General features: G+C 52.4%; 1 protein-coding gene across 1 annotated transcript; it reads left to right on the top strand.

Moving 5' to 3' along the window:
• The first annotated feature begins 4,607 nt into the window (after nt 1-4,607).
• LOC102427087 (transmembrane serine protease 3) lies at nt 4,608-25,390 on the top strand. Its single transcript, XM_023745150.1, has 13 exons — nt 4,608-4,625; nt 5,942-6,083; nt 11,149-11,259; nt 12,144-12,260; nt 12,658-12,781; nt 14,967-15,092; nt 16,203-16,246; nt 16,883-17,048; nt 17,661-17,830; nt 19,485-19,580; nt 21,477-21,619; nt 22,274-22,426; nt 25,238-25,390. Exons 1-13 carry the CDS (start codon nt 4,608-4,610, stop codon nt 25,253-25,255), a joined length of 1,428 nt encoding a protein of 475 aa, XP_023600918.1. The 3' UTR covers nt 25,256-25,390.
• The last annotated feature ends 400 nt before the right edge of the window (nt 25,391-25,790 follow it).

Raw genomic sequence — 25,790 nt, 5'->3', positions numbered from 1 at the left:
CCGAGGTACATTTCTGTTAGGTACTTACCCACGGGAGGGATTTTTGGCTCACAGGACAGGTCCGCACTGCATTAGAAAGTGCCGAGCGGTTTTACAAGGCGGGTTGTTCATGTGCCTCTTGCCAGCAGTGGGTGAGCATTCCTCCGGTTGCTCTTTGTCCACACTTGATATTGGCAGTCTTTTCACTTTTAGCCAATCGGGAGGTGTGTAGTGGTATCTCACTGTGGTTCTAAGTTGTATTTCCCTGCATGGCCATGACACTTGAGCACCATGAGACAGGCAATTTGGCCACGTAAGTGACCTCTTTGTGGAAGATCCTGTTTCAAGTCTTCGGCCTTTTTAAAATGGGTTGTTTGGTTTTTCTTATGGCTACAAACAATTATGTGGATTAATTTCACACACATAATTTTGGACCAAAGAGCACATGCTATATGGTTGTATTTATATAAGGTTCAAAAACTGATGTACAAGCTAGCAGAGTGGTTGCTTTTCTAGGGACGGAAGAGATAAGTAGGAGGCTGGGTGGGGATGGGGGCAGGGGAGCTCCTGGGATCCTGGTAAGTTCAAGAGCAGAATTGCTCAGCCTTGGAGCTATTGGTAGGTTGGGCTGGGCCCTTCTTTGCACCCTTCTGCACTGTAGCATCCCTGGCCTGCTCTTTGAAAGACACCAAAAAAGAAAATAAAAATGCTGCCATAGACTGGCAGAAAATATCACCATATATACACCTGACAAAGGAGTTGTATCCAGCATATCCAGAATGTAATCCTATATAATAAAGAGGTAATATGCAAATTAACCCTCACACCCTCACAAATGGCTGCCTACAACCAGGCCAGCAGGGGGGTTGGTGAGGGACGACCAAATGACTGAACAGCAGGCTGTGTGGAGTGACCAGACCAGCAGGGGGGGCAGTTGGGGGCGACCCAGGCCAGTAGGGGGGGGGCAGTTAGGGGCAACCAGGCTGGCAGGGGGGGCAGTTAGAGGTGATCAGGCTGGCATGCAGAGGCAGTGAGGGGTGATCAGGCTGGCAGGGGGGGCAGTTAGGGGTGACCAGGCAGGCAGGCAGGTGAGCGATTAAGAGATTAGGAGCCAGTGTTCCAGGATTGTGAGAGGGATGTCCGATTACCGGTTTAGGCCTGATCCCTGGCAGTTGGACATCCCCCAAGGGATCCCGGATTGGAGAGGGTGAAGGCTGGGCTGAGTGGACCCGCCCCCCCCTCCCCCCCCGGCCACATGAATTTCATGCATAGGGCCTCTAGTATAACATTTTTTATATATATATATATATATATATATATATATATATATATATATATATGTATATTGTGTGCACATTTATTCTTTTTTTTTGCACATTTATTCTTAAATCAATAATAAGAAAACAATCCACTTTAAAAATGGGCAAAAGATCTATATAGACACTTGACAAAAGAAGATACATGAGTGGTTAATGAGGGTGTGAAAGATATTCAACATTATTAGTCGCCAGGAAAATGTCAATTGAAACCACAATAAAAAACATAAGATAAAACCTTATTCATAATGTTAGCCTTGCATGGAGGGCTGGCTTTCATTTGCTAATACCTGGTTTAGAATTTTGCATCAATGTTTGTGAATTAGCTTGGCCTGCTGTTTTCCTTTCTTGTAATTCCCTTGTTAGGGGTTAGTGGCTAAACTCATTGTGGTTTTTCTGTGACTTTCCTGGTCTTGGCCCTGAAAGTGCCCATCACAGGACCCCTCTCGGTTCCAGGCGTATGAGGACAGTGGGTCACGTTAAGCATCAACATTATTTTGGCCTCATAAGTGAGTTGGGAAGTATTTCCTTCCCAATTCTCTGAGTTTTTGTAAGATGGTAGAACTTCTTTCTTAAATGTTTGAAAGGATTTACCAGTGAAGTCATCTGGGCCTAGAATTTTCTTTGTTCAGAAGTTTTAAATTATGAATTTAATTTATTTAATAGATATAGGAGTATTCTCCTTGTATCCGTTGTATTAAGTTGTTTTTTCAAAGAATGTGACCATTTTGTCTAAGTCAGATTTCTTGGCATAGAGTTGCCAGGTCTTTATTTTCTTTAAATTCTATTATCGAAATTTATGTGATAGGTCTTGCAGTATTAATTGGGTTATTCTGAGGTGTTGGGTCATTTTTGATGCCACTGTAAATTATATCTTTTTAAAATTTCATGTTTGAATTCTTTGTTGCTGATAAATAAAAATACTATTGATTTAACATAATTTTACATTGAACTTGTATCCAAAAATCTTGCTTGACTTACTTGTCAGTTCTAATCATTTATCTTTAGAATTTTTAAGATAATGTCCAAAAATAATTTTGTCTATGAATAATGATAGTTTGTTTATTTATTAGCAGTATATATTCTTTTCTTTTTTTTTCTTTTTTTCTTTTTAAATATATTTTATTGATTTTTTTACAGAGAGGAAGGGAGAGGGATAGAGAGTTAGAAACATCGATGAGAGAGAAACATCGATCAGCTGCCTCCTGCACACCTCCCACTGGGGATGTGCCCGCAACCCAGGTACATGCCCTTGACCTGAATCGAACCTGGGACCCTTCAGTCCGCAGGCTGACGCTCTATCCACTGAGCCAAACCGGTTTCGGCTATATTCTTTTCTTTTAAAGTTTCTTTTTCCTTTCTTTTCTTCTTTTTTATCTTCTGCCCTTCCACCCTTCCTTCCTTCCTTCTTTCCTTCCTTCCTTCCTTCCTCTTTGATTTCATTGCACTGGCTTGGATTCCAAATGTTGACTAGACATAGTGTATACGTATAGTGAATCTCCTTGTATTATTCTCCATCTCAGAGGAAGAGGTTTCAACATTTCACCTTTAAATATAAGTTAACTATATTTTTAAATAATATCTTTTTTCTTTGAGAAATTTAAAGGATGAAATAATTTCATGAACAAATGAATTTGATAGCTTAAATGTGAAAGTCAGAAAATAGACAAAGCTTGTTCCCTAGAGGGAAAAAATTAGATTTGGGGTCTGAAATATAGCCTCTACTCAAATATATTTTTCTGTCCTAAATGATAAACCACTTTTTGAGCAATTGTGCTTATAACATATTAAAATGTAAAATTCTCCTTTAAAGGAAAAGCTTAATTATACAAACCAGGAAATACCCATCTAGCTGAATCCCTTTTCTTAGCTTGAACAGTTATCTTTCAAGAGCAACAGGGAAAAATTAAACGTTTGTTCAGGGAACAGAGAGCATAGTTAGGAAAGATGTGAAGAAGGAATTATGAGCTTGAAGGATGATCTGTGTTAAACCCAGAAGACACAGCTAGGTGCCTGGGCAGGTGCTAGAGCAGGAAAACAAGACGAAATGAAACCACGAATGGCAACTCCTGCCAATTCTGCTTTCAAAGCAACCGCAAATCCAGCCCTCTCCATCTGCACCGCTAGGACCGTGGCCAACTCACAGCCATGGTGGCGGAGGTTTTCAGCAGCCTACTTTAGGCTCTCTGTTGTGTCCAATCCCACCCTGCCCCACCCCACCCCGCCCCTGCACTCAGTGCACATGCTCAGACCCCGACCTTGCCCTGCTCAGCTCCTCCCCGTTTTCCACCACAAAGAAATCAACCAGAGTCCTTCCTTCCAATGGCCTGGGCCCCATGAACTGCCCACTGGCCTCTCCAAGCACATGGGCTTTCTTGGGGTTTCTTAGACACCCCCAGCTCATCCGTTCTGCGTCTCTGGCGTTGATGGTCCCACGCTTGGAACAACCTCCCCTCGTAGCTCACAAGACCCACTTGATACATGGCCGAGGTCTTTCATGAAACATCACTCTGTCTAGAGGCCTTCCTCCTCGCACCCTGCCCCGTCCCTCACTGAGCCTCTCCCAGCCTCACCCCTTCCTAGCGTCTGTCACCACCTGAGACCACAGGTGGATGCTCTGATCCCTCTGCCACCTGCTCTGAGTCTAGATGCCTGGCCTCATGGCAGATGGCCCATGAATATTTGTGAATAAACGAGTGCACCTTTCACATCCACCGGGCCCAGAGCGGCAGGGCCCTTTCTCTCCCGATAACACATCTTTAAGCCCCATTGTGTGCAGAAACCCCTTGGGACACAGAGGCCCCCAGAACGGCAGGCGCAGTGTCTCTGTGGAAAGTTGGCTGTGAGACCCGTCAGCCTCCCTGCCTTTTGTCTTCGGAGCAGCTTCAAGTCTACCCTTGGGCTCAGTCACATGGGGAGACAGAAACCCCCATCGAGCCTTTCACCTGCCTCTTGGTGCGCTTGCTCAGCACTGGGCAGACCTCCCTGCTCTTTTAAGTAAAAGGAGAGCCTGCATTCCAATGGCTCTCTGACGTGAGGGTTCTGCAAAGGTTTACTTACCTTACTTACTAATTAAAGGGCAGCCACGTTCCCCCCGCCCTGGTCCCCGCGGTCACGCCGCCGATGGCCACCTGATAGCCACACGCAGGTTGGGTTACACCGTCGCCCACGACCATGCCATTTGCTGTGACGATTGAGTCGACAAGGCTGAGTGACTTGGAAATATTTCCCGGTTGGAGTAACCCGTTGGCCGCCGGCTCACCATTCCGCTTGCTTTTATAATGAAAAAGGAAATTAGTTGTGCCTTTCATGATGGCGGCTCCAGAAATGGTGAGTGAAGTGGGTGGTGGGGAGAGGAGACGCTGCGGACTGATGGCGCCTCTGCCTTCCTCCATGTGGTGACACCTGCCCGCCATGGCGTGTTTGGGGAGGGACTTCCTCACCTGGGCTCCCGGTTGCAGGAAGCATGTGAGCCTTTATTCTTCTTCTTGTTATAAATTAAGCTGTGCCATTTGCTACATGCTGACAGCTAACCAGCCAGTATCAGCCAGAATCATAGTCAAAGATGCTGACTGTGAGTGCATTACTTTCCTAAGATGCTCTTCAAAGCTCCTCTTACGGTGGGAATGAGAGAAACATTTTTAAGCGCACAGTCTCGCTTAGGTTTTCCTGTGAGCACATGAAACAGCATGAAGACAAAGTCCGCTTTATATGGCTTAACAGTTCCTTTTTGAGTTGCACACATGACAACAGTAAACGAAAAGGAAATAAGACAGGTGCCCTAAGGGTCTATGCTCCTATGCCTGTCGGGACCTCTGGATTTTGGTGAGCTGAGCGGTCACGCCAGCTGCCTGGGGCCGGGAGCTGCGATGTGGTTGAGACACTTGGCCCTTCCCTCGCTCCCTCCACCCCTGGAGGAGTTACTGGGAATGAATTCCGAAGGCTCCGGCCTCTGGGGCCCTGCGATAGGAGGAATTCTCCTGGAAGAAACAGAGCCCCAGTGTAGCTTTGGTGCCAGCCACTCCGCCCTTTGCTATGAGAGTGGGGCGGGGACCGGGCACCCCAAGGGCCCGGATACTTTCATCCTTAATTAGGTCATGGCTGTGAGAGCCAGGAAAGCTACAAATACTGTGGGCCAGTGTCCCCTCCCCGAGGCCGTTGACACTTGAGGGGCTCGGACGTGATGTGAGTATCAGAACTTCTTATGTCTGTATAGACTTATCACATGTGCAGGCAAAGGGTTGAGTTTATGTGAGACGAACAGCCATGATAAAAGAGGAGGGATGTGCTTTGAAAGTAATTTATCTTCTGTGAAATTCTGGAACGCTAACCTTTAAATGGCAAAAGGCCGTATCTCTAAAGCTGGGCACTCAGTTGGTTTTAAGATTGGTCGGACGAGCATTGCGAAAGTTGTTATTTTAGCAGAATTAAGTTCATTGTTGTTCGCTAACTCCCGAGGTTTCTCTGTTATCCGTTGTAGCTTAGGAAACAATGCGTGCCCACCAGAGAAATAGTTTTGATTAATCGGTGCTGAATTTGCTTGATGAGGATTGTCAGATTTCAAAGATTGGACACAACCAAGATGCATTTGAGGCTGAAACTATAAACAGGGAAGCAAACACTTTCTGTTCTTCCTGGTGAAGGAGGTGGAGGTGGAGGTGGAGCCGAACCTCAGAGGCCCTGAAGTAGTCACCATGGGGGAGAACGACCCGCCCGCCGCCGAAGCCCCCTTCTCCTTCAGATCCCTTTTTGGCCTCGATGACCTGAAAATAAGTCCTGTCACACCAGGTAGGTGGAACCAGGTGTGGTTTCTGCACGACCCTGCCCTCCCTTTCCCTCCCCGCCCCCATCTAGATGACAAATGTGGCTGCGGCTGAGTGTCCCTCTGGGGAAATACCTCACCAGGAGTCCTTACACTGAACGCATGTGGTTCTGTAGTTTACAGACGGGGTGTCCGAGGGGCTGTTTTGTTCAGCCCCTTGCGGACTCCCTGGACACGGGGGTTTGCATTCTCTGATGGAGAGTTTCAGGAATGGAGGCTCTAACCGCCCCTGGAATTTAGGGGTCGGATCCTGGCCAGGCCCTGAGCCCTTCAGGAAGTCCTGAGAACCTGCGCTCACCAACCCTTCCAGAAAATTAAAATAGGATGGGCATCTCTGAAAGTATTAGAGGCTTAGATTAAATTCCAACAGCAGGCAATGGCGTCGCTCCCAGCAACAGAGCAGTTGGAGTTGTAAACAAGTTACAAATATGTGGAGAAACAGTGGGCTCCTAGCGCCTCTCCAAAGAGGCTCATTCTGGTCAGTCTGTCAGGATCTGTCACAGTGCGCTGTGTGCGCTGGTCCTGGATGCAGGTAGGAGTTCTGGCCTCAGGGGCTGTGAAGGGGACCCCTGGGGGCTCTGGCTGAGGTTCCGGAAAGCATGAGTAGGGGCTACCCTACTGATTCCCTTTAAACCACAATTGATGTTGGGGGTTAGTGGACAGGATGGGAGATGGGAGGAGAGATTCCAAGTAAAAGAAAAGACACACAATTTAAAACTACTTTCTTCTCCCAAATTAACATAAATGTAGCTTTTAAAAGTACCCTGCAATCACCTGATCCCCCAGTTTTACCTGGTTTCAAGGTCTACATTCATTCTCTTGCTGACCTTGCCTGTAAGTACGTGTTCACTCATGGAGCCGACAGAAGGCGTTTTCCCATGTGCTTTTGGTTTTTATAAATGCTTTTTGACATAGCTCCACAACATTCCATCAAGTATATGTGTCATTTACATAGCCATTTTAACATCATTTGACATGTAGTTGTTTCTAATGTTTTTATAATATAAATAATATGAACATGAATAGCATTATACATATATCTCTATGCTAATTTTTGATTATTTCCTCATGATGAATTCCCAGTAGTGGGAAGGAACAAAAGCTATTTAAAATGTTTCATTTTCAATAAAGCAATGTATTGTTCATTATAGAAATTTAGAAAATACAGTTAATCAAAAAGATCTTTTGAAAGTTGCCCACAATTTTACCGTTACTCAGGGGTAACTCTATTAGCACTCTTGGTAGGATTTCTTGCCTTTTTTCTTTCAACGTATCTCTATTTCCCTTGGAAGTGACATATACTCTTTGTACCATTTTGAAGCTTTTCTTTTTAACTGAACAATATCATGTTTATTTTTCCGTGGCATTAACTAATTAAATATCCTTCAGGGTTTAGCAAACTATGACCCATGGGCCAAATCTGGCCCAATGCCTGTTTTCACAAATAAAGTTTTATTGTAACACATCCATTTATTCACATATTGTCTATGGCTGCTTTCATGCCATGGTAGAGTTGAGTAGTTGTAACAAAGACCAAATGGCTAATAAGTTTAAAATATTTACTATCTGGCTCTTTACAGAAAAAGTTTGCCAACGCCCTTCTCCATCATTCATTTGTTTCTCATCATTCATTTGTCTCTATCCATTTGTTATTTCACCAGTTTCTTCTGTTGCTCATTTAGGCTGTTTCCCGTGTATTATAAACGTCACTCCTCTAAGTATCCTTGTAGGTAGATATTTGTGTATATTTATAATGACATCTTAGGGTAAATTCCTAGGACTGAATTTACTAGGTCAAAAATTCCATCCATTTTTAAACTTTTGGTACATATTTCAAATTTGTCAAAAAGTTTACATATTGCAAACCCCTATTGACTATACTTGGCGGTCCATTTTCTTTCACTTTGGACTATAGTGAGAATAATAATAATAACAATAATAATGGATTGGGAAGTTGATAGGTAGTTGTGTATAATTTGTGTGTTTTTTCATCTCCAGAGAGGTTGAAATTTTTCTATGCTTGTTTATTATTTGCATTCCTCTTTGGAGAGATGTTGTGCATTTGCTTTTTCTTCTAAGCATGTTCTCAAAGACAGAACAAGAAGGGGGAGTGGGGCCATGGTAGCGCCCACAGGGCTCTGTGGTGGAGCAGTGAAGGGGCCAATGTGAACGGTACAAATGTTCTAACTGAACAACCGTTGACTCCACAATCTGGATTCATGTCCTAAGTTAACTCTTAGATAGAGAACAACTGGAATAATATGAGGTCATTCTTGGGGTTCTGCTGACTTTTAAATTGTAAATGGATTGAAGGCATCTCAGCAGGAGCCAGACATTAACTTGGTGCAGGCTTCTGGGGGGTGGGGGCGGGTGGCCAAGAGGCTTCTGCTCTGTTAACTCAAGACCATGCTCTTGTTGCCTTGAAAGGAACTGGTCCCTAACCCTGAGAAAACAACCTTCGTTATCATGATGTCATCCATCCATCCATCCATCCATCCATCCATCCAATTTACTATTATTTATTAGAAACTACCGGGGCCTGGCCATGGTGGCTCAGTGATAGAGCATGAACCAGGAGGTCATGGTTTGATTCCTGATCAGGGCACATGCCCGGGTTCTGGGCTTGAACCCCAGTGGGGCACTTGCAGGAGGCAGCTGATCAATGATTCTCTCTCATCATTGATGTTTCTCTCTCTCCCTCTCCCTTCCTCTCTGAAATCAATAAACATTAAAAACAAAACAAAAAGAACTACCAGCACCAGGGGCTGTCCTAGGTGCCGAGACGGCAACTGTGAACAAACTGCCTGCTCATCCAGGCCAAAGCAAAGAGCTTGGGTTTGTCTCTCTGTCTCCCCTCCTTTCTCACGCTCTATCCCCATGGTCACTTAGGACTATATGTTGCACGTGTGTCCTTATTTCCCTTGCGTCTGTTTTCCATCTTATCCTTTTCTTTTGCTTGCTCTCTCCTCCTTTTTCTCCCAATCCCCCTTTTCTTCCCACCCCCATATTTAAATTCTCTTCTTTTTAAGACTGCCTTGAATTATTGATATCAGAGAGAAAGGGAGAGGGAGAGAGAGCTAGAAACATCAGTGATGAGAGGGAATCATTGATTGGTTGCCTCCTGCACGTGCCCCATTTTCTAATCATACGATTGCCAGAAAGTGAAGTTGTGTCTTTCCAAAGATAGGTGGGGGGAGACCTTCTTGGCTCTTTCACGGAACACCTCTCGGCTCAGCGTCTCCAAGACCAGAGAAGAGAGGCATGGGTGGTCTCTGAGTGATAGCATGGCTCTTGGGAGGCTTTCTTCACTTCCTCCTTTCCAACCTTCCTAAATTAAGGGAAGACAACTTGGGCGTGCATGGATATTCAGGATTGATGAGATAATTTGCCTAAAATGGCCTGTTCCTTTGAGTGTAAAGGGAGCCCTGGAAATCCTCCTGGTTGTGCAGAGAGGCTCATACTTCTGGGTATCTTAATGCTCTTCACATCTCCTTCCACCCAATCTGCCTGGTACTGTAGCAAGAGCTGGGAAGGGTCTGGTACAAGCTATCAAGTCAGCCTGCCACAGTTCCAGGGATGCTGGCAGAATTCAAGAAAAGTCTTACTCACAGCACAAGTGGCACCTACATCCTGTTTGAGTTGGTGCTCTTGCCCACCAAGTCCCATGGAGGTGATGTGGAGCAGCCCAGGCGTAAGTTGCACACACAGTGGGTCTGCATTACAGCTGAGGAACCCACGGCGAAGGTTTCCGGCGAAGGGAACCGGAATCTTTATAATGGACTGTAAGCAGACCTGCACAAGCTTTGCCTCAAAGGAAGACATTATATTTATTAAGCTGCACAGTCAATAAACCCATCCCTTGCTCCAGAGAAACACTGTCTCTATCTTCTAAGGCTGTTTGCTCTGCCAACATCCTCGGAAAGTCGCTCTGGAACCAAGGCCATCGGGGCCTCTGTGCACAAGACCCGTGAAGAATGGTCCTGCTACATCATCTGGTGGCCCTCCCAGAGGTCCCAGCTCTCCCTCTCCTGAAAGTACCCCGTGTGGATTGTACACATCACCCTTGTCTGTGGGAAAATGTCCTTGAAAGTTGGTGCCCTACTTTCCCTTCATTTTGGTTTCCTCAGGCCAACGAAACAAAGTAGGTGGCTCAAAACAACAGAAATATCATCTCACCATTCTGGAGACTAGAGTCTGAAATCAAGGCCATGCTCCCTCTCAAGCCTGCAGGGGAACCCTTCCTTTCCTCTTCCTGGCTTCTGGTGTTTTGTTTTGCTGACAATCTTGGTCTTTCTTGACTTGAAGATGAATCACCCTGATTTCTGTTTTTACCTTCACATGGCCTCTCCCTATGTCCCTTCATATCATCCCCTGTGTGAGTGAGTGTGTGTGTGTGAGAGTGAGTGTGAGTGAGTGTGTAAGTGTGAGTGAGTGTGTGTGAGTGAGTGTGTGTGAGAGAGTGAGTGTGTGTGTGAGAGTGAGTGTGAGTGAGTGTGTGTGTGTGTGAGAGAGTGAGTGAGTGTGTGTGAGTGAGTGTGTGAGAGTGAGTGTGTGAGTGTGAGTGAGTGTGTGTGTGTGTGAGTGAGTGTGTGTGAGAGTGAGTGTGTGTGTGTGTGTGTGTGTGTGTGTGTGTCTGCCACTGTGTTCAAATTCCTCCTTTTTGTAAGGACACCAGACAGATTAGGGCCCATTCTAATGTCCTCATTTGAACTTCACTACCTCTATTTCTGAAAAAGGTGACATTCTGGGGTCCAAGTGGTTAGAACCTCAATGTATTTGTTTTGGGATACACAATTCAACCTATAACACTATCTCTTAACCTATGATGAACAGAATTGGGTCAGGGTTGGAGAGTGTGGGGCTGGACTTCCAGAGAATGTGCCCTGGCTGGTGGCCCTTCCCTAAATGAAGGCAACTTTCTCTGACTGGGACATTCTCTGCATTTGAGGGCGGGAAAATGAAGTGAAATTTTAAGTTTCCTTTTATTCAAATTTGTTGCTCTGTGCCCCCTCCCCCTTTTTGGGTTTTCAGATGCGGATGCAGTGGCCGCACAGATCCTGTCTCTGTTGCCGTTGAAGTTCTTCCCAATCATCGTCATTGGGGTCATCGCACTGATACTAGCGCTGGCCATCGGTCTGGGCGGTGAGTATGATCTATTATTCAGTAGGCTCTCAACTCCCTATCCAGGCACTTAAACTTTCATGAGCTCCCCCCTCCCCCATCGTGGTGCCGCCAGCCACCCAGCCTTAATTACTGGAGGCAAACATCCTTTGGGGTTGCCCGCTTTGAGTTCAACTTGCCTGTGTGAACGTAGAGCCAGCCTGGGGCCCAGCAGGGGCTGTTGGCCACGCTCGGGGCTTTGTCACCACAGAACCTGCCCAGTTAGAAGTGTCCACAGGCACCTGATGAAATAGAATCCACAGGCAGGAGGCGGGTGCGGGGCTGGGGGAGAAGACAAGGAGGCCATTCAGGCCAGGCCCAGCACGCCTGCTATTTTTAAAAGAAGGTGCTTGTGGCTTTTGGGAAAGTGAGTCATTTGGATGGTCTCTCACAGGGAACAATATCCCAGTTTCTCTTTCAAATACTGGAATACAGGTGAGTGTAATTCTCCACCTGCTCGGCTGTGTGGTCCGCAGTTTCTTCACTCGCTGCCCAGAGTCAGACAACAGGAGGTGGACCAATTGCGGGGGGGGTGGGGGAGTGCACGAAGAGTCCTCTCTCAGGGCTCCTTGCTCAGCTGGCTCAGCTGGTTGGTCTGCTGACATGCACTTTCTCTCCTGACCTTGAGCCCTCTCTGGTCTAAGTTCACCTCCAGTTGTGGCTCAAGGCCACTTAGTGAGACAGAGTGGGGTGCAGCAGCCCCACCCCCTGGAATTTGGAACAGAAACTGGGCTGTGACACAGGTGCAATTTCAGTGGTGCTTCATTACTGATGGGCAAGCTCAAGGGCCTGGGGCAGGTGGGTAGTTGTTGTGCTGCACACTGAGGGAGCCCTCTGTTAATGTTCCCGTCTTCTCCTGCCCTCAGTCCACTTCGACTGTTCCGGAAAGTACAGGTGCCGGTCGTCTTTTAAGTGTATTGAACTCACGGCTCGGTGTGACGGTGTCTCAGACTGCAAAGCCGGGGAGGATGAGTACCGATGTGGTAAGGTCCTGCCTCTTCACTGTAGACACAGGAGGAAGTTAGCACCACTGGGCCCTCGCCTTTCCCATCTGTGAAATGGGTCCAAGTTGATGCTAGTGTCAAATTATGTTCTCAACTGCAATCCAACGGGCCCCCAGGAGGTCCTGGGCTGGGTTTAAGGGTGGTGGTGTTCCCTGAAGCTTAAACTGGGTTGAGGAGACCCCATGAGCGATAAGAGATCTCCAAGAGAGTTCAGGGGGTCCAGGCAGCCGGGGGTCCCTGTGAGGGTGGGGCGCTGTGGGCAAGGAGCAGGTCAGACTCAGCAGAGGAGGGTCTGGGCTGGCTGCAGAGAAATCTCTGCGGCGGCCTCAGGGCTCTGCTGGCCACTGACGGGTTGTTGTTCTCGGGCGCCGGCCAGTCCGCGTGAGCGGTCAGAATGGCGTGCTCCAGGTGTTCACAGAGGCGGCCTGGAGGACCATGTGCTCCGACGACTGGAAAGGCCACCACGCTAGCATCGCCTGTGCCCAGCTGGGGTTTCCAAGGTAACACAAGGAGCACCTCCAGGTGACGGGTAGAACATGAATAGTGGTCACGGTGAGACAACCACGTGGGCGTTTCCAGGGCTGCATCTCCTCTCACATTGCACCCTCGTGGCAGCCCCATGATGACGGCCATCACCTTCTCCACTTCAAGGTGTGCAAACCGAGGCCCCGGCACACCAAGTGGTGCTCAACATCACTCAGGAAATGGCATTTCGGGAAGTGTCTCAGGGCCAGGAGAGACTCAGGTGCAAATATGTGGTAATGTGATAAAGAGATTCAGAGATAAGGACAACCCCACCCGCTAGCGCCCCAGGTCTCAGCTATGGAGCAGCCTCCGGCACCACCCCTCCTGGTCCTGGGGGTCACACCCTCATCCTTGCACACACTCCCACGCAGCCCCAGAGAACCAAGTGCAAAAAGTCAGCAGTTTGGTGAAAACACAAGTATTCATAACGGTTGCCTAGCAATGTGTAGGAGAAAGAACTGTTGTAGTGAAAGCTTCACTTTTCGATGTTTGCTGTTGTTGTGTGACTTTTTTTTTCCACTAAAATGACACATTTTCTCCTTGGTGCAGGGGCCTCTTTCTCTCTCCTGTCCCTTCCTTTGACGCGATAACTGCCGTCTTCCATGGGAGCCTGCATGTCACCTTCCTCTCTTTGCTCTTGATTCTGAGCTCAAAGCAGGCAGGCTCCTGAGTCACACATGCCACATAGGAAGTGAGCGTGGCGACAGGGGTGACCTTGAAAACACATCCCTGTTTGTATCTCAGGAAACGAGCTGGGTGGTTAAGGCTCACTGCTCTGAATCCTCCAGGACCCTCCAATTTCAAATTTGATTCATCATAGCTCCTTTCTTAGCTCCTTTCTCCATGAAACCCCAGAGGCCCTCCAGCCTATACCCCTGAGGTCTGTCTCCATCTCCCCAGTGACTCAGAAATCAGCTGCAATTCCAGCTCAGCAACAATAGCCAACACCACCACTCAAGTGCCTACAAGAATCCTGTAGACTTTCCTCCTTGTAAACAAGCACAGATACAAGTCCCCCCCCCCCCACACACACACTCCTAAAGTTGAGACCTTCTTTACCATTGTTCTCCAGAGAGGCCTGTTTCCTGACACTTTCACCATGTGCTTGCTGCTGGTGTCCCCTGACGCTCTTCCTCCCATGTGTTTATCTTTCTGACAGGGACCCATGCCCACTCTAGGCAGACTGGGAAATTATTCTCCCCGACCTCTTGTTCTTGGGGTGCTCGGCATCCCGACTTTGGTGCCCACCTGAAGCACCCACCCAGTTCTATGTTCTGTTCCCTCTGGAGCTGGCTTCAGGCCAACCAGAGGTCTGTGCAGTGGAATGTGTCAGGGTCCCACCCAGCTGCATCAGGAACTGGCCCTCCCGCCCAGGTGCCCGGAGCCTATGCTCATGGGTGGAGCCAGAAGGGCCCTCCGTTCCAGACTCCACCAGGTTTAGAATGGAATGCCTTGATGAGTTGGCAAAAGGAAACCATTGATGGTTTTCGGGGACACAGTGACATCCCCCTGGTGTACCTGTAATAGTGCGATTTGGGCACACTGATTATTGGGGGAAACATGGCGATGTTCCCCAGTAGGAAACCTGTGATGCTGTGACTTGGGCACATTGACAATTTGGGGGGTACACTATGTCCCCTGTAGGATACCTGTGACATGCGTACATGACAGTTTGGGGGTACACTATGTCCCCAGTAGGATACCTGTGATGTGGGTACATGACAGCTTGGGGTACACTATGTCCCCAGTGGGATACCTGTGATATGTGTACATGACAGTTTGGGGTACACTATGTCCCCAGTGGGATACCTGTGATGTGGGTACATGACAGTTTGGGGGGTACACTATGTCCCCAGTAGGATACCTGTGACATGTGTACATGACAGTTTGGGGTACACTATGTCCCCAGTAGGATACCTGTGATATGTGTACATGACAATTTGGGGTACACTATGTCCCCAGTAGGATACCTGTGACATGTGTACATGACAATTTGGGGTACACTATGTCCCCAGTGGGATACCTGTGATGTGGGTACATGACAGTTTGGGGGGTACACTATGTCCCCAGGAAGGTACCTGTGGTCCTGGGACTTGGGCACAGGTTGGTGTGGAGCACGGAGTGAATTTCACGCCGCGTCTGTTTCCAATGTGCTTGTAGCTACGTCAGTTCAAAGACCCTCCGAATGGACTTGCTTGAGGAGCAGTTCCAAGAGGACTTTGTTTCCATCAACCACCTCCTGCCAGACGACAAGGTGACGGCTCTGCACCAGTCGGTGTACGTGAGGTGAGCGCCAGGCAGGCCGCGGTACGGCGGTGCGCGGCTCCGCCAGGACACAGAGGCCCGGGAGCGTTTCCTCCGAGGCACGGTGGGCTGGCCGCGTGGTTAGGTGGGTGGGCACGCTGGCTGCAAGAACCTAACCCCAAACCAGCAAATGTGGCCGGCAGAGGAAGGGAGGGGGGGGAGGAGGAACAGTGACGGGCACGTACGTCTAACCACAGTACTGTACCTCACACAACAGGGGCTCCCGTGTGTTTCGGGGAAGGAAGGAGGGAGGGAAAATTAAAAAGAAGAAACATTTTTGCTCACAAAGTCCTTTAACATGTACCATGTACATTTCATGTTCCTCAAAGTCAGGAGGAAGGTAAAATGAAGTGTCCCTAAGTGACACCCGGTGCCTGAAGCTTAGAGGGGTCACCTGCCTGGTGAGAGTCAGGGTTCTGAACCCCAGTTCCGATGCTCTCCCTGGTGCCTGGACCAAACCCCCGGAGGAGTGTGTCCTCTGCCCCAGGAAACAAGTTTGTCACCCTGTCCGTCCTGTAATTGGCAGGCACCGTTGGGCACACACGCAGTCCGTAGGGACAGCCCGTTTCATGGCGGGACTGGGGCTCTGACAGCAGGACAGTAAGGAAGGGGTCCGGGTGGATTATGAGAAAAGCAGGTGCCACTCCCACCCACGCAGGGGGATGCCTGCCAGGCCCGGGCAGTCACAGCTCTGCTCCAGGAGTCCTGGCCCAGGTGTGTGTCCCAGGTTCAAGGACTTCGTGCCAGGAGAGCCTGCCACCCGTCCAGTGGGCACTCCACGTCCCCCGGGGGCCAGTGAAGAACATTGGGGTAACCGTGACGCGGAAACGACCCCGGGAGATGTTTGCATGACAGAGCGCGTTGTGCACCTGATCATCAGCTCCGCAGAGCTGAGCAGTGCTCCACCCCATGGCCTGCAGTCCTCACGCTGCCGGCATTTTGAGGGAAGCCTGTCACACCGGCTAAAATTGCACTCTCTATTCAAGAGCAGGGGAATAGAGTTTATTTTTCTTTTACCCCAAGATTAAGTTAAAAATGTGCATTTCACAGCCTCGGGGATTTGTCACTAAGCCCACTCTTTCTCCACTTTAGGGAGGGGTGTGCCTCGGGTCGCGTGGTCACCTTGAAGTGCACAGGTAAGAGTTTTAGAAACACAGAGGTCAGTGGAAGCCAGAGCTCGATCACTGACCCCCCCTCCTCTCCTCCTCGGAGTCCCCTCCTCCTAGGTGCCCTGTGGGAGTCTGTGGACTCCACCTCCAAGGAGGGTCTGCCCAGTCTCACCTGTCAGGTGGGGGAGGCAGCCCAGAGTGACTGGGCGTGAGGTCCTGTCACTGTAGTGGCTCCAGTGGCCTGACTTCCTCCTCCTTCTACCCCCTCCAGGGACAGTGCCCCAGACCCACCCCCAGGCAGCCGTCCTTCTTGCTGGTGGGGGCGGAGGGGCAGCGTTTGGCTGCAGGGGTTGGGTCTGGAGGAGTCAGGCAGGTGCACGGGCACCTGTGTCAGTGAGGAGGGGCTGTGGGGGGCTCCCCATGCTCCTGCTGTGCGTACCTGGGGGAGGGGTGCCTCCAGCATCGGGCTCTTTGCTCTGATGGACTCTCCCCACTGTACCCCCACGACACCCCACTCGCCCCACGTCTCGGGGGGCCTGTCCCCACCCCTCACTGTGTGCCTCTCCTCCCAGAACTCTCCGGGGCTGTGAGCTCTGTGAGGGGGCAGATGCCAGGGGAGGAGGGTCTATGGGACGGACCCCCAGCCCCGTTCTCCCCCGACAGCCTGCGGTCTGAGGAGGGGCTACACCGCACGCATCGTGGGCGGAAACATGTCCTCACCCGCGCAGTGGCCCTGGCAGGCCAGCCTTCAGTTCCAGGGCTACCACCTGTGCGGGGGCTCCGTCATCACCCCAGTGTGGATCGTGACCGCTGCCCACTGCGTTTATGAGTGAGTGCTCCGCTTCCTGGGAGGGGTCCAGTCCGGGCCGCGGTGGGACCGGGCGGATTTGGGTGGTCAGCGGCAGGTCCAGGAGCAGGCAAAGGGGCCAAAGTCATACCCACGTGGAGGGATCTTCCCTCCTCGCCGTGGACCCATCACCGTGGGCTGCGGAGACCTCAGGCCGCGGCTCTCACAGAAAAGATAGGACGCTCCCACACAGGAGGAAACCACCGACGTAAAGGTCTTAGACCCCCTGTAGCTGGTCACGGTGGACCCTGTGGTGGCCGAGAGGGTGAGAGACAGTGCAGGGTTGTGGGGGCAAAGAGTCCCCCTCAAGGGAGGTGAGCAAAGGAGAAAACTACAGAAAACACTCGGCTATCTTTGCTCCCTGTTATTTTTGCTTCGCTCAGAGGTGCAGGGAGGGAGGCCGCTGCAGGACACGCATCGGGGGAAGGGGGGCTCTGTGCTTCTGCAGGGCAGGGGGCTGAGGTGGGTTCGAGCACAGGCCAGCAGGGCCATACACACCTGCCATCTCCCTGGGGCTGGGGCTGGGGACACCTGAGCCCCGCGGGTGAAAGGGGCTGGACGTCCCTGCTTGACCTCCCTGTCTTCTCCTTGCAGCCTGTACCTCCCCAAGTCATGGACCATCCAGGTGGGCCTCGTCTCGCTGCTGGACAGCCCAGCCCCCTCCCACCTGGTGGAGAAAATCATCTACCACAGCAAGTACAAGCCCAAGAGGCTGGGCAACGACATCGCCCTCATGAAGCTGGCGGGGCCGCTCACCTTCGACGGTGCGTCTGGATTTCCTTGTCATTCGCTGGCTCGCATGTGTTTCAGGAGGATCTGTAGTTGCTTGTGGGGGCCTCTTTAGGACACTGCTTTACAGGCCTTGTCAGGTAACCCCAATATCTGACTCACTTCTGTGTGGGCATCAGGCGGCTCTCTTCTCGTCAACGTGGGCATTTTCCTGGTCCCTGGTATGATGAAACGCTTCCAATCGTATTCAGGACTCCAGGCTGTTGTGCTAGGAGACGCTGGGTCCGACCTGCATCTTCAGTGTCGGCAGGTGGTCACCCAGTTCAGGTCACTGTGGCTGCGGTGATGCTAACTTCATTTCAGAGCCTCTGTGGTTCTACTTTGATCAATTTGGTTTGTTGGGTCCCCTGGGGCTCCCACCGGTGCCATTTTCTTCCTGTGGTGCCACCTAGGCATAAAAGGGACTTGCCCTGGCCAGGCCACCCGGTGCCTCTAGGAGTGCAAGGGGGGCTCTGGTCTGAGGGGATAAAGAGCTTTCTCTGTCTGGTGCTGGTCGTGGCGAGGTCCCCTGCCCGTGTGCCACCCACCTGCCCAGGGTCTTGATCCTGGTGAAGAGAGGAAGTGAGTCCCAGGCCAGCCAGCGGGTAGTGGCGGGTCCTTCCTGCAGCCGCTTCCTTACGGTTTGGAAGATGCTGGGCATCTTCGGCTCCTGAAATACCCAGAAAACTCCTCTCACGGAGCCGCTCTGCTTCTCTACGGGAGCTGTCAGGATGTGGCCGGTGGAAGTTACAGAAAAGCCACAAGGGATGAGACTTTCAAACTTTTTGAAGCTGTAAACAAAGCCTCATGAGCCCACTCCCAAATCAAACCTCCCTCCCCCAGGGGTACAGCAGCGTGGGGTGCAGGCGGGGTGATGAGCAGGGCCCCGTCCAGGAGCTGAACGCTGGCACCAGACCAGCGGCTGCAGAGTCAGCAGCGTGCTAACCGCAGGGCACGTGTAAAACTGCACGTGACACGAATCCTGCCAGAGAAACAAAGAGAAATTGTAATGGTGGTGCTCGTTGGCAAATTATTATTAATGATGTTTGATTTATACAAAAATGAGGTGCCAACGCTGGTACTTGGATAAAATCAAAACGAACCCTCCCCGTAGTCTTTCTCTACCTTTCCATTATTGGCGTACCCAGAAGGCTTAGCACATCTCAGACTGTGTTCACATGGAAGCCCCGTGACAGCCGTGGCCCTGACTTTGGTGGAGGCTTATGTGACACAGCCCACATGGACAGGTGAGCTGTGGCCTCCAGGTATGTCAGGAGGGACAGGATGCCCATGGAAGGATGTTCTGTAAAGCCAGGTGCCCACAGTCTGGACCAGGAGTGGGTAAGCTGTGGCCCATGGGCCAAACTTGACCCCTGGTCTGTTTTGTAAATAAAGATTTATTGGAACACAGCCACACCCATTTGTTTACCACTGCCTGTGGCTGTTTTTATGCTGCTGTGGCCTGGGTGCATTTGGCCCTTTCTAGAACATACGCTGCCACGGTCTAGGCTTGTTTCGAAGTTGTAGGGGTCTGATCGGGGAGGGGGTCCCTGCTCTGAGCTAATGGCTTTCAGATGATCTTGGTCTTGACCTTTCCTTGGGAGATGGTTAGCGCCCAGATGTTAGAGCTGTTGTTTCCTATTTAAACAGAGATGGTCCAACCGATTTGTCTGCCCAACTCCGAAGAGAACTTTCCTGACGGGAAGATGTGCTGGACGTCGGGATGGGGGGCCACTGAGGAAGGAGGTCAGTGGCCTGGAGTCCAGATTCTGAGTCCAGGGAGCCCGGAAGGAGAGGGCTGGGGTAGATGTCCACACCGACATGTCCCCCTCCCATGTCCCAACGTGATGTTCTGTGGGACACCCACATGTCCCTGCTGGGGGTGCGAGTCAACTACTCCAACAAATGTAGTCGGCCGCCCTTGGTGTTCCTCGAACCATGGAGGCATCGCTCCGGTCTGTCCCGGCCTTCACATGGCCTCCCGGCCCTGTTTCAGCTCCCCGCTCCTTCCTCTTAGAAGAGCAGCAGTCGTGGAGTGAAGGCCCACCCTGATCCAGGATGGTTCCATCTTGAGACTCTTCCTTAATCACACCTGCATGGACCCGATTCCAAACAGCCTAAGGTTGCAGGTGGACATGCTTGGGGGAGGCACCATTCAACCCAGGAGAGGGGGTTCAGTATTTCCTCTTGAGACTTATTCGCTGCATCTGTCCCCTCCCGAGTGTCCGAGGCACCCGGGGTTTGCCCAGACCCAGAGGCCAGTCCTCCCCACAGCGCAGGGTCTCGCCCCTACGGCTGGCCACGCCTTCCTGCCCACAGTGGACGCTTCTCCCACAAATGCTTTGAGCTTTGTTTCCCCGAGTACCAGGGGTGGAGCGGAGCGATGTGGTCCTGCCTGTGCTCACAGCAGCCCTGAGCGGGCACCGCTCCTGCCCACTTTGAGGGGAGCAGACAGGTGCTGAGCACCTTGCTGGGGCTCACACGACCAGGTGGTGGAAGGTCTGGGACTGTGTTTGTGCTCCCCACCCACGGCCCTATCCGTGTTGTTATTCATAAACTTGGAGTGCCCAGCGAGGATCCTTTCACTGTCTTCGCTGGGTCCTGGGTACCGAGTAGGGACAGGTTCCATCTCAGCCCAAGCTCAGGGCCAGGCGGTCCTCACTGCAGGGCTGGTGGACATGTGAGCAGATTAGGGAAGCCCGTGCAGAGAGCACTGTCACTCACACTCAGAGAACAGTTAAAATGAGGGTTTTGGGGCGCGCAGACCCACACCTGTGGATACATGCTGTAGGAACGAGAACGGGGCTGCCCTGCTTTATGCCTTTAAAGCATAAAGATAATGCGGTTTACCAACAGGTTAAGTTAGAGGGCATCAGTCTTGGGTCGGTGCTGAGGCTGATCCACGGCAGGTGCGTTAATTTTCTGTTGCTGCTGCAACAAATGACCCCCATTCTCTCACGGTTGTGGGGCCCGGAAGTCCTGCATCGGACTTGGTGGGCTGGGATCAAGATGTCAGGAGGGCTGCGACGCTTCCGGGGGCTCTGGGAAGAGTCAGCTCCCTACCTTTTCCAGATTCCAGTGGCCGCATTCCTTGGCTTGTGGCCCCTTCCTCATCTTCAGAGTCAGCAGCACAGCACCTTCCATCTCTCTCCTCTCTGACCTCTGCTTCCACCATCACCCACTCTCCTTTGACCCTTTCGAGGATCCTGTTATTATACCTGGGGTCCCCCTGGAGACATGTCCCCACCTCCAGTCTGCAAAGTCCCTGTGGCCATGTAAGGCGACAGGGTCATAGGTTCTGGGGGTTGGACCATGGACACCTGTGGGAGGACATTTTTCTGCAGACCACCCCCAAATTCCTCCAAGAGCTGTGTGACCTTCACAAGCTGCAGCTTCCCTTCTGGTGACCTGGGTTGTTCTGAGAACAAAACAGCCTGCTGTGGATCAAATGCTTGACCCGGGGTAGGCCCCGGGCAGGTCCACGGTGGTGACAGTTGCTCCTCCCTCCTCCCATGTTGGTCCGTGTAGGGAAGCGGATGGCTCTGCCTGTGGTGGTAGGTAGCGTGCCCCTGGCTCTGGTCCCCACCCCGGATGCGTGCCCTTTGAGTTCCCACTGCACGTCCCCCTCTTCCTGTGACACAGGCGACGCCTCCCCGGTCCTCAACCACGCAGCTGTGCCTTTAATCTCCAACAAGATCTGCAACCACAGGGACGTGTACGGCGGCATCATCTCCCCCTCCATGGTCTGTGCCGGCTACCTGAAAGGCGGAGTGGACAGCTGCCAGGTAGGGGCCCGCCGTGACCTCCAGGGGCCGTGGCCGTGGACAAGGCGAGGCTGTTACGGTGACCCAGCCCATGGGAGAGGCCACTGCCGGCATCTCCCTGTGACTGACCGTAGAGCAAACTTACAGGCCCGGGGAAGAAGTTTGCTCGAGATAGCACGCCCTTTCCCGGCCAGCCCGTGTTTACCAGCTCCCACTCTGCCTGGGTGCTGGGCGGGAGGAGGGGACTCAGGGATGCTTCCTTCCCACCCCGGTTCTCGGAGTTTGCAGGGGGACCAAAGAGGCGGGAGGCAGGTGGGAACCTGTGAAGGGGGGCCTCCAAAGCCACAGTGGGTGAGACCCCAATTCTGCCTGGGTCCGGAGGTCAGCTAAAGGCCCTGGCCAGGCGGGCCCTCCCTCTGAGAGCTCCCTCGGGTGCACGCAGCTGCCCTGACCTCCATGGGCTCAGTGTCTGCTGGGAGATGGCTGGGGCTCCGTCAGAGGGACGGGACCCACTGCGAGGGACGCCGACTCAGGTCCGCAAGGGCTGCCGGGGGAGCGCAGCGCCTCCTCACGCTGGACTTTGTGGGGCGGTGACCGGGGAATCCTGCGCCAGAACCAGGGACAGCCATGCCGGGGCCAGCTCGGTGGCCCTTAGTCTCTTTGCCTGCTGTCTAGGGAGACAGCGGGGGACCCCTGGTGTGCCAGGAGAGGAGGGAGTGGAAGTTGGTGGGAGCGACCAGCTTCGGCATCGGCTGTGCGGACGTGAACAAGCCCGGCGTCTACACCCGCATCACCTCCTTCCTGGACTGGATTCACGAGCAGATGGAGGTGGGTGCAGTGCCCGCCCAGCTCCCGCTGGTCCCCGTCAGCCCTCTACCACCCTGGGCCAGGGAGTGAGCCATCAGTTGTTGATTCGTCAAGCAGTGACTTTGTGGCTCCTGAGTGTGGGACGTGAGCAGGGTGGGCACACATGGGTGACCGTGCCTCCACCAATCAGGGAAAGGAAGAGAAGCAGCTGAGAGGAGGGAATCCTTGGGGATGGGGACAAGTAGAGTGGGCATGTGTGTGGGTGGAATAGCGGGTGGATGAGGGCAAGACAGGTCGGGGAGGACCCCCCTGCCCACTGAGGGGGTTGAACCTTGCCAGGGGCCAGGGATGGGATGGAGAGTCTCTGACCAGGAGGAGCCTGGGCAGCTCTGTGCTTGGGGGGCCTCCCTGGAGGGGACCTGGGAGAGGGAGACAGGTCAGTGAGGCTGTCTTGGAGGAACAGGTGGGCAGGGGGAGCCCTGGAGAAGGTGGGGAGGAAGAAGGAACACCCCCAGAGGAAGGAATGGAGACTCCAGAGGGACAGGAAGCAGGTGTGTGTGTGGGGAGGCTGCAGGGAGGTGAGGCCAGGCCGCACAGGAGCCTGGGAAGCAGGGCACCTCTACCTGTGGCCACTCCGCAAATATTTGCTGACTCGATCTCGGACTCTGAGCCCCACATCATGCTTTGGACCAGTTTCAACGACGTCATTTTCTTTCATCGAGACAACGTTTGCGTGACATAAAGTCAATCGTTTTAAAGTGAGCCTCCAGCGGCATTTAGCGACTCACAGAGCCGTGTGCACCTCTCTAGTCCCAGGACATTTCATCTCCTGCAAAAAGGCCTCGCTAAGCATCAGCCCCTTCCCGCTCCCTCCGCCTCTGGCATCCAGCAATCTGCGTTCTGTCCATGCGGACCACAGGCCTTCTTAAAGACGCCTCTGACTTGAAACAACGGCCTAAGAAGGACATCAGACCTTTCATGTGAACCTGGGCGTTAATTTCCTGTCTTTCTTGGGAATTTTTGCTTGAAGTGAGAAGTTCCGTAGCAGTTTCCTTTGTGTAAGGCCCAGGCCCAGGCCTGGCACTCAGCCTGCTGTGCATCCCAGCCCTGCTCTGTGAGCTGCGCCCCCCGCAGGTGCCCACAGGCCCTGCCTCAGTGCCCACGGGGGAGGGGGGCTGGGCAGGGCAGCAAATGCTGGAAGACAGGCCCTCAGGAAGCATCAGCGGGTTGTTCACTGGCAGGCTGGCCCCGCACTAAGCTCTGTAGCACAAAATTCAGTCCAAACCCACCAGCCTCTCACCGAGTGTCAGAGAAGATGGAGGAAGGAGCAGCCCTGCCCTGCAGTGGCCTCGATGGCCCGTGAGTGGGAGCCTGGGGTGCGGACAGCAGTGTGGGCCTGGTGCGTGGAGGGCAGGAAACAGGAGCAGGTCTGAACTCGCCCACGAAGCCACGGAGGAGCGCCCTTCACGAGGCTGCACGCAGGGGCCTGAGGGTCCGTGTGACGAGCTGCTGGTAAAGAAAGCTGAGCCTGAAACAGGTGCCAGTGGGAGAAACCACCTCCCAGTCCTCACGCTGTGGAGGAGGCTGGGGGTGGGCAAGCCTGTTAGCAGTGGTGCCGCCCGAGGTCCCAGCAGCATCCCGGCAGGCAGGCCCTAGGACCCTCCTCATATTACAGGTGAGGGGACCTGCCGAAGGCCCCAGAGCAGGACTCCAGCCCCAGCACAGGCTGCCTCGCAGAATCTGCGGTTCTCTAAGGTGGGGTGCCCAGGACTCACCCTGGCTGTTTGTGGACATTGATGCCCCCGGGGCCCTTCTCCAGGGGGTGTGATCAGGGTGTGGGTGGGGCCCTAGTGTCATGATGCCCGGGGTCTCAGGGCCCCTGTGAGAACACATGTAGAGCCATGTGGCTCCCCATCAGGCTTAGAAACGGCTTCCACTCTCTATGACGCTGGGAGAGCCGTTTTATCTGTGACAGATGGATCTCTTGATGCCTGAGAGTATCTGAGCTGCCTCCGGCCCACTGAAGGCCAGGGTGAGACTTGCCCCGCCCCCACTTTTTTAAAGTAAATATATTTTTATCAATTGATTTCAGAGAGGAAGGGAGAGGAGAGATAGAAACACCAATGATGAGAGAGAATCATTGATTTACTGCCACCTGCGTGCCCCCTACTGGGGATTGAACTCGAAACCTGAGCATGTGCCCTGACCAGGAATCGAACATGACCTCCTGGTTCATAGGTTGACGCTCAACCACCGAGCCACGCTGGCTGGGCGAGCCTCTCCCTTTAGCAAGTCTCTCTGCAGGTGTCCCCAGGGAAGACCCCCTCCCAGGAGAGCTTTGCGGGGGGCAGGAGGGGTCTGCATTTTCAGTTGCCCCTTTGGAACATGGATGTGAGGGCCTTCCCAGAGCTCACACATCTTGAAGGGAATTGCCATGTGTTAGCGGATGGGACTGCCTGCTGGAGCATCATTTCATCCTGTGGTTTTTCTCTGTCTCTTTGGGGCTTAAAACAAAATTGCCCTGACTAGGCCGGGACTCAGGAACATAATGCTAGGAGCTGGGAAGTTCACGTGGAAACTACGGAAAACATCTGGGTCGGAGATGAAAGACAGAGGCGGGCAGGCTGGGAGGCCACAGGAGGGAGCTGTGTTACACGAGCCTGCGGTCCGTGGGGAGCTGGCAGCCTCCGCCAGCAGAGGCCGCTCTGTCCCCGTTAATCGCAGAGAACAGCCGAGGCTTCACTCGGTTAAAATGCCGGTGCCCACTCCATCCTAATGGGGAAGGGATGACGGAAAGCGCTGAAAAGATAACACGCACGTTTCTATTTCTAGAGGGACTTGAAAACTTGAAGAGAAAGGGGACAAGCCACCACGCTGCGTTCCTGCCACGATGGAGACATCCCCGTCCCTCCACGGATTCCCGGCTGGAAACTTTCAAGAGCAAATGCCTTCAGTGCTCAGCTTGCCGGCACCACCAGCAGAGCCGAGAGGCGACCATCTCTCCACCCAGAACAGTTTGCTTCTAACGCCTCTGACGAGCCACTGGGGCGCTGGACTAAAATGACCTTGAAGTGCCTTTCTGACCTTCACTAAGAAGTGCTACCCTTTCCCATGTGTCGACTAGGTTTTCTCTGCAGCAGCCCTTCAACACGAGTGACAACATAAGCAAGTCCACATGCAAAGCCATGGGCCCAGCAGCCACTCGGCCCAGCACTGCAGGGGCTGTCACTGTAGATGTCCCTGTCCACATGTTTTATCCCCAGGTACCAGAACCAAACCCATGTTTCCTGCTCGTGGGAACGCAGTCTCCCAGTGATTAGTTTAAGGCTTATGTCTGCTCCGTCTCGCAGCACTTGGAGCCTGGTGTGTTCTTGTCCCTTGCTTC

Source organism: Myotis lucifugus, unplaced genomic scaffold (assembly GCF_000147115.1).
Source record: "Myotis lucifugus unplaced genomic scaffold, Myoluc2.0 scaffold_520, whole genome shotgun sequence".
Lineage (NCBI taxonomy): Eukaryota > Metazoa > Chordata > Mammalia > Chiroptera > Vespertilionidae > Myotis > Myotis lucifugus.
The sequence above is the reverse complement of the archived record's forward strand: the minus strand, read 5'-3'. Positions and strand labels throughout refer to the sequence as shown.

Excerpts from the sequence above, each read along its gene's own strand:
- LOC102427087 (XM_023745150.1), top strand. Across the intron at positions 11,260-12,143 it reads GCTGGCCATCGGTCTGGGCG|TCCACTTCGACTGTTCCGGA; the intron begins GTGAGTATGATC and ends TCCTGCCCTCAG. Across the intron at positions 17,831-19,484 it reads GGGGCCGCTCACCTTCGACG|AGATGGTCCAACCGATTTGT; the intron begins GTGCGTCTGGAT and ends CTATTTAAACAG.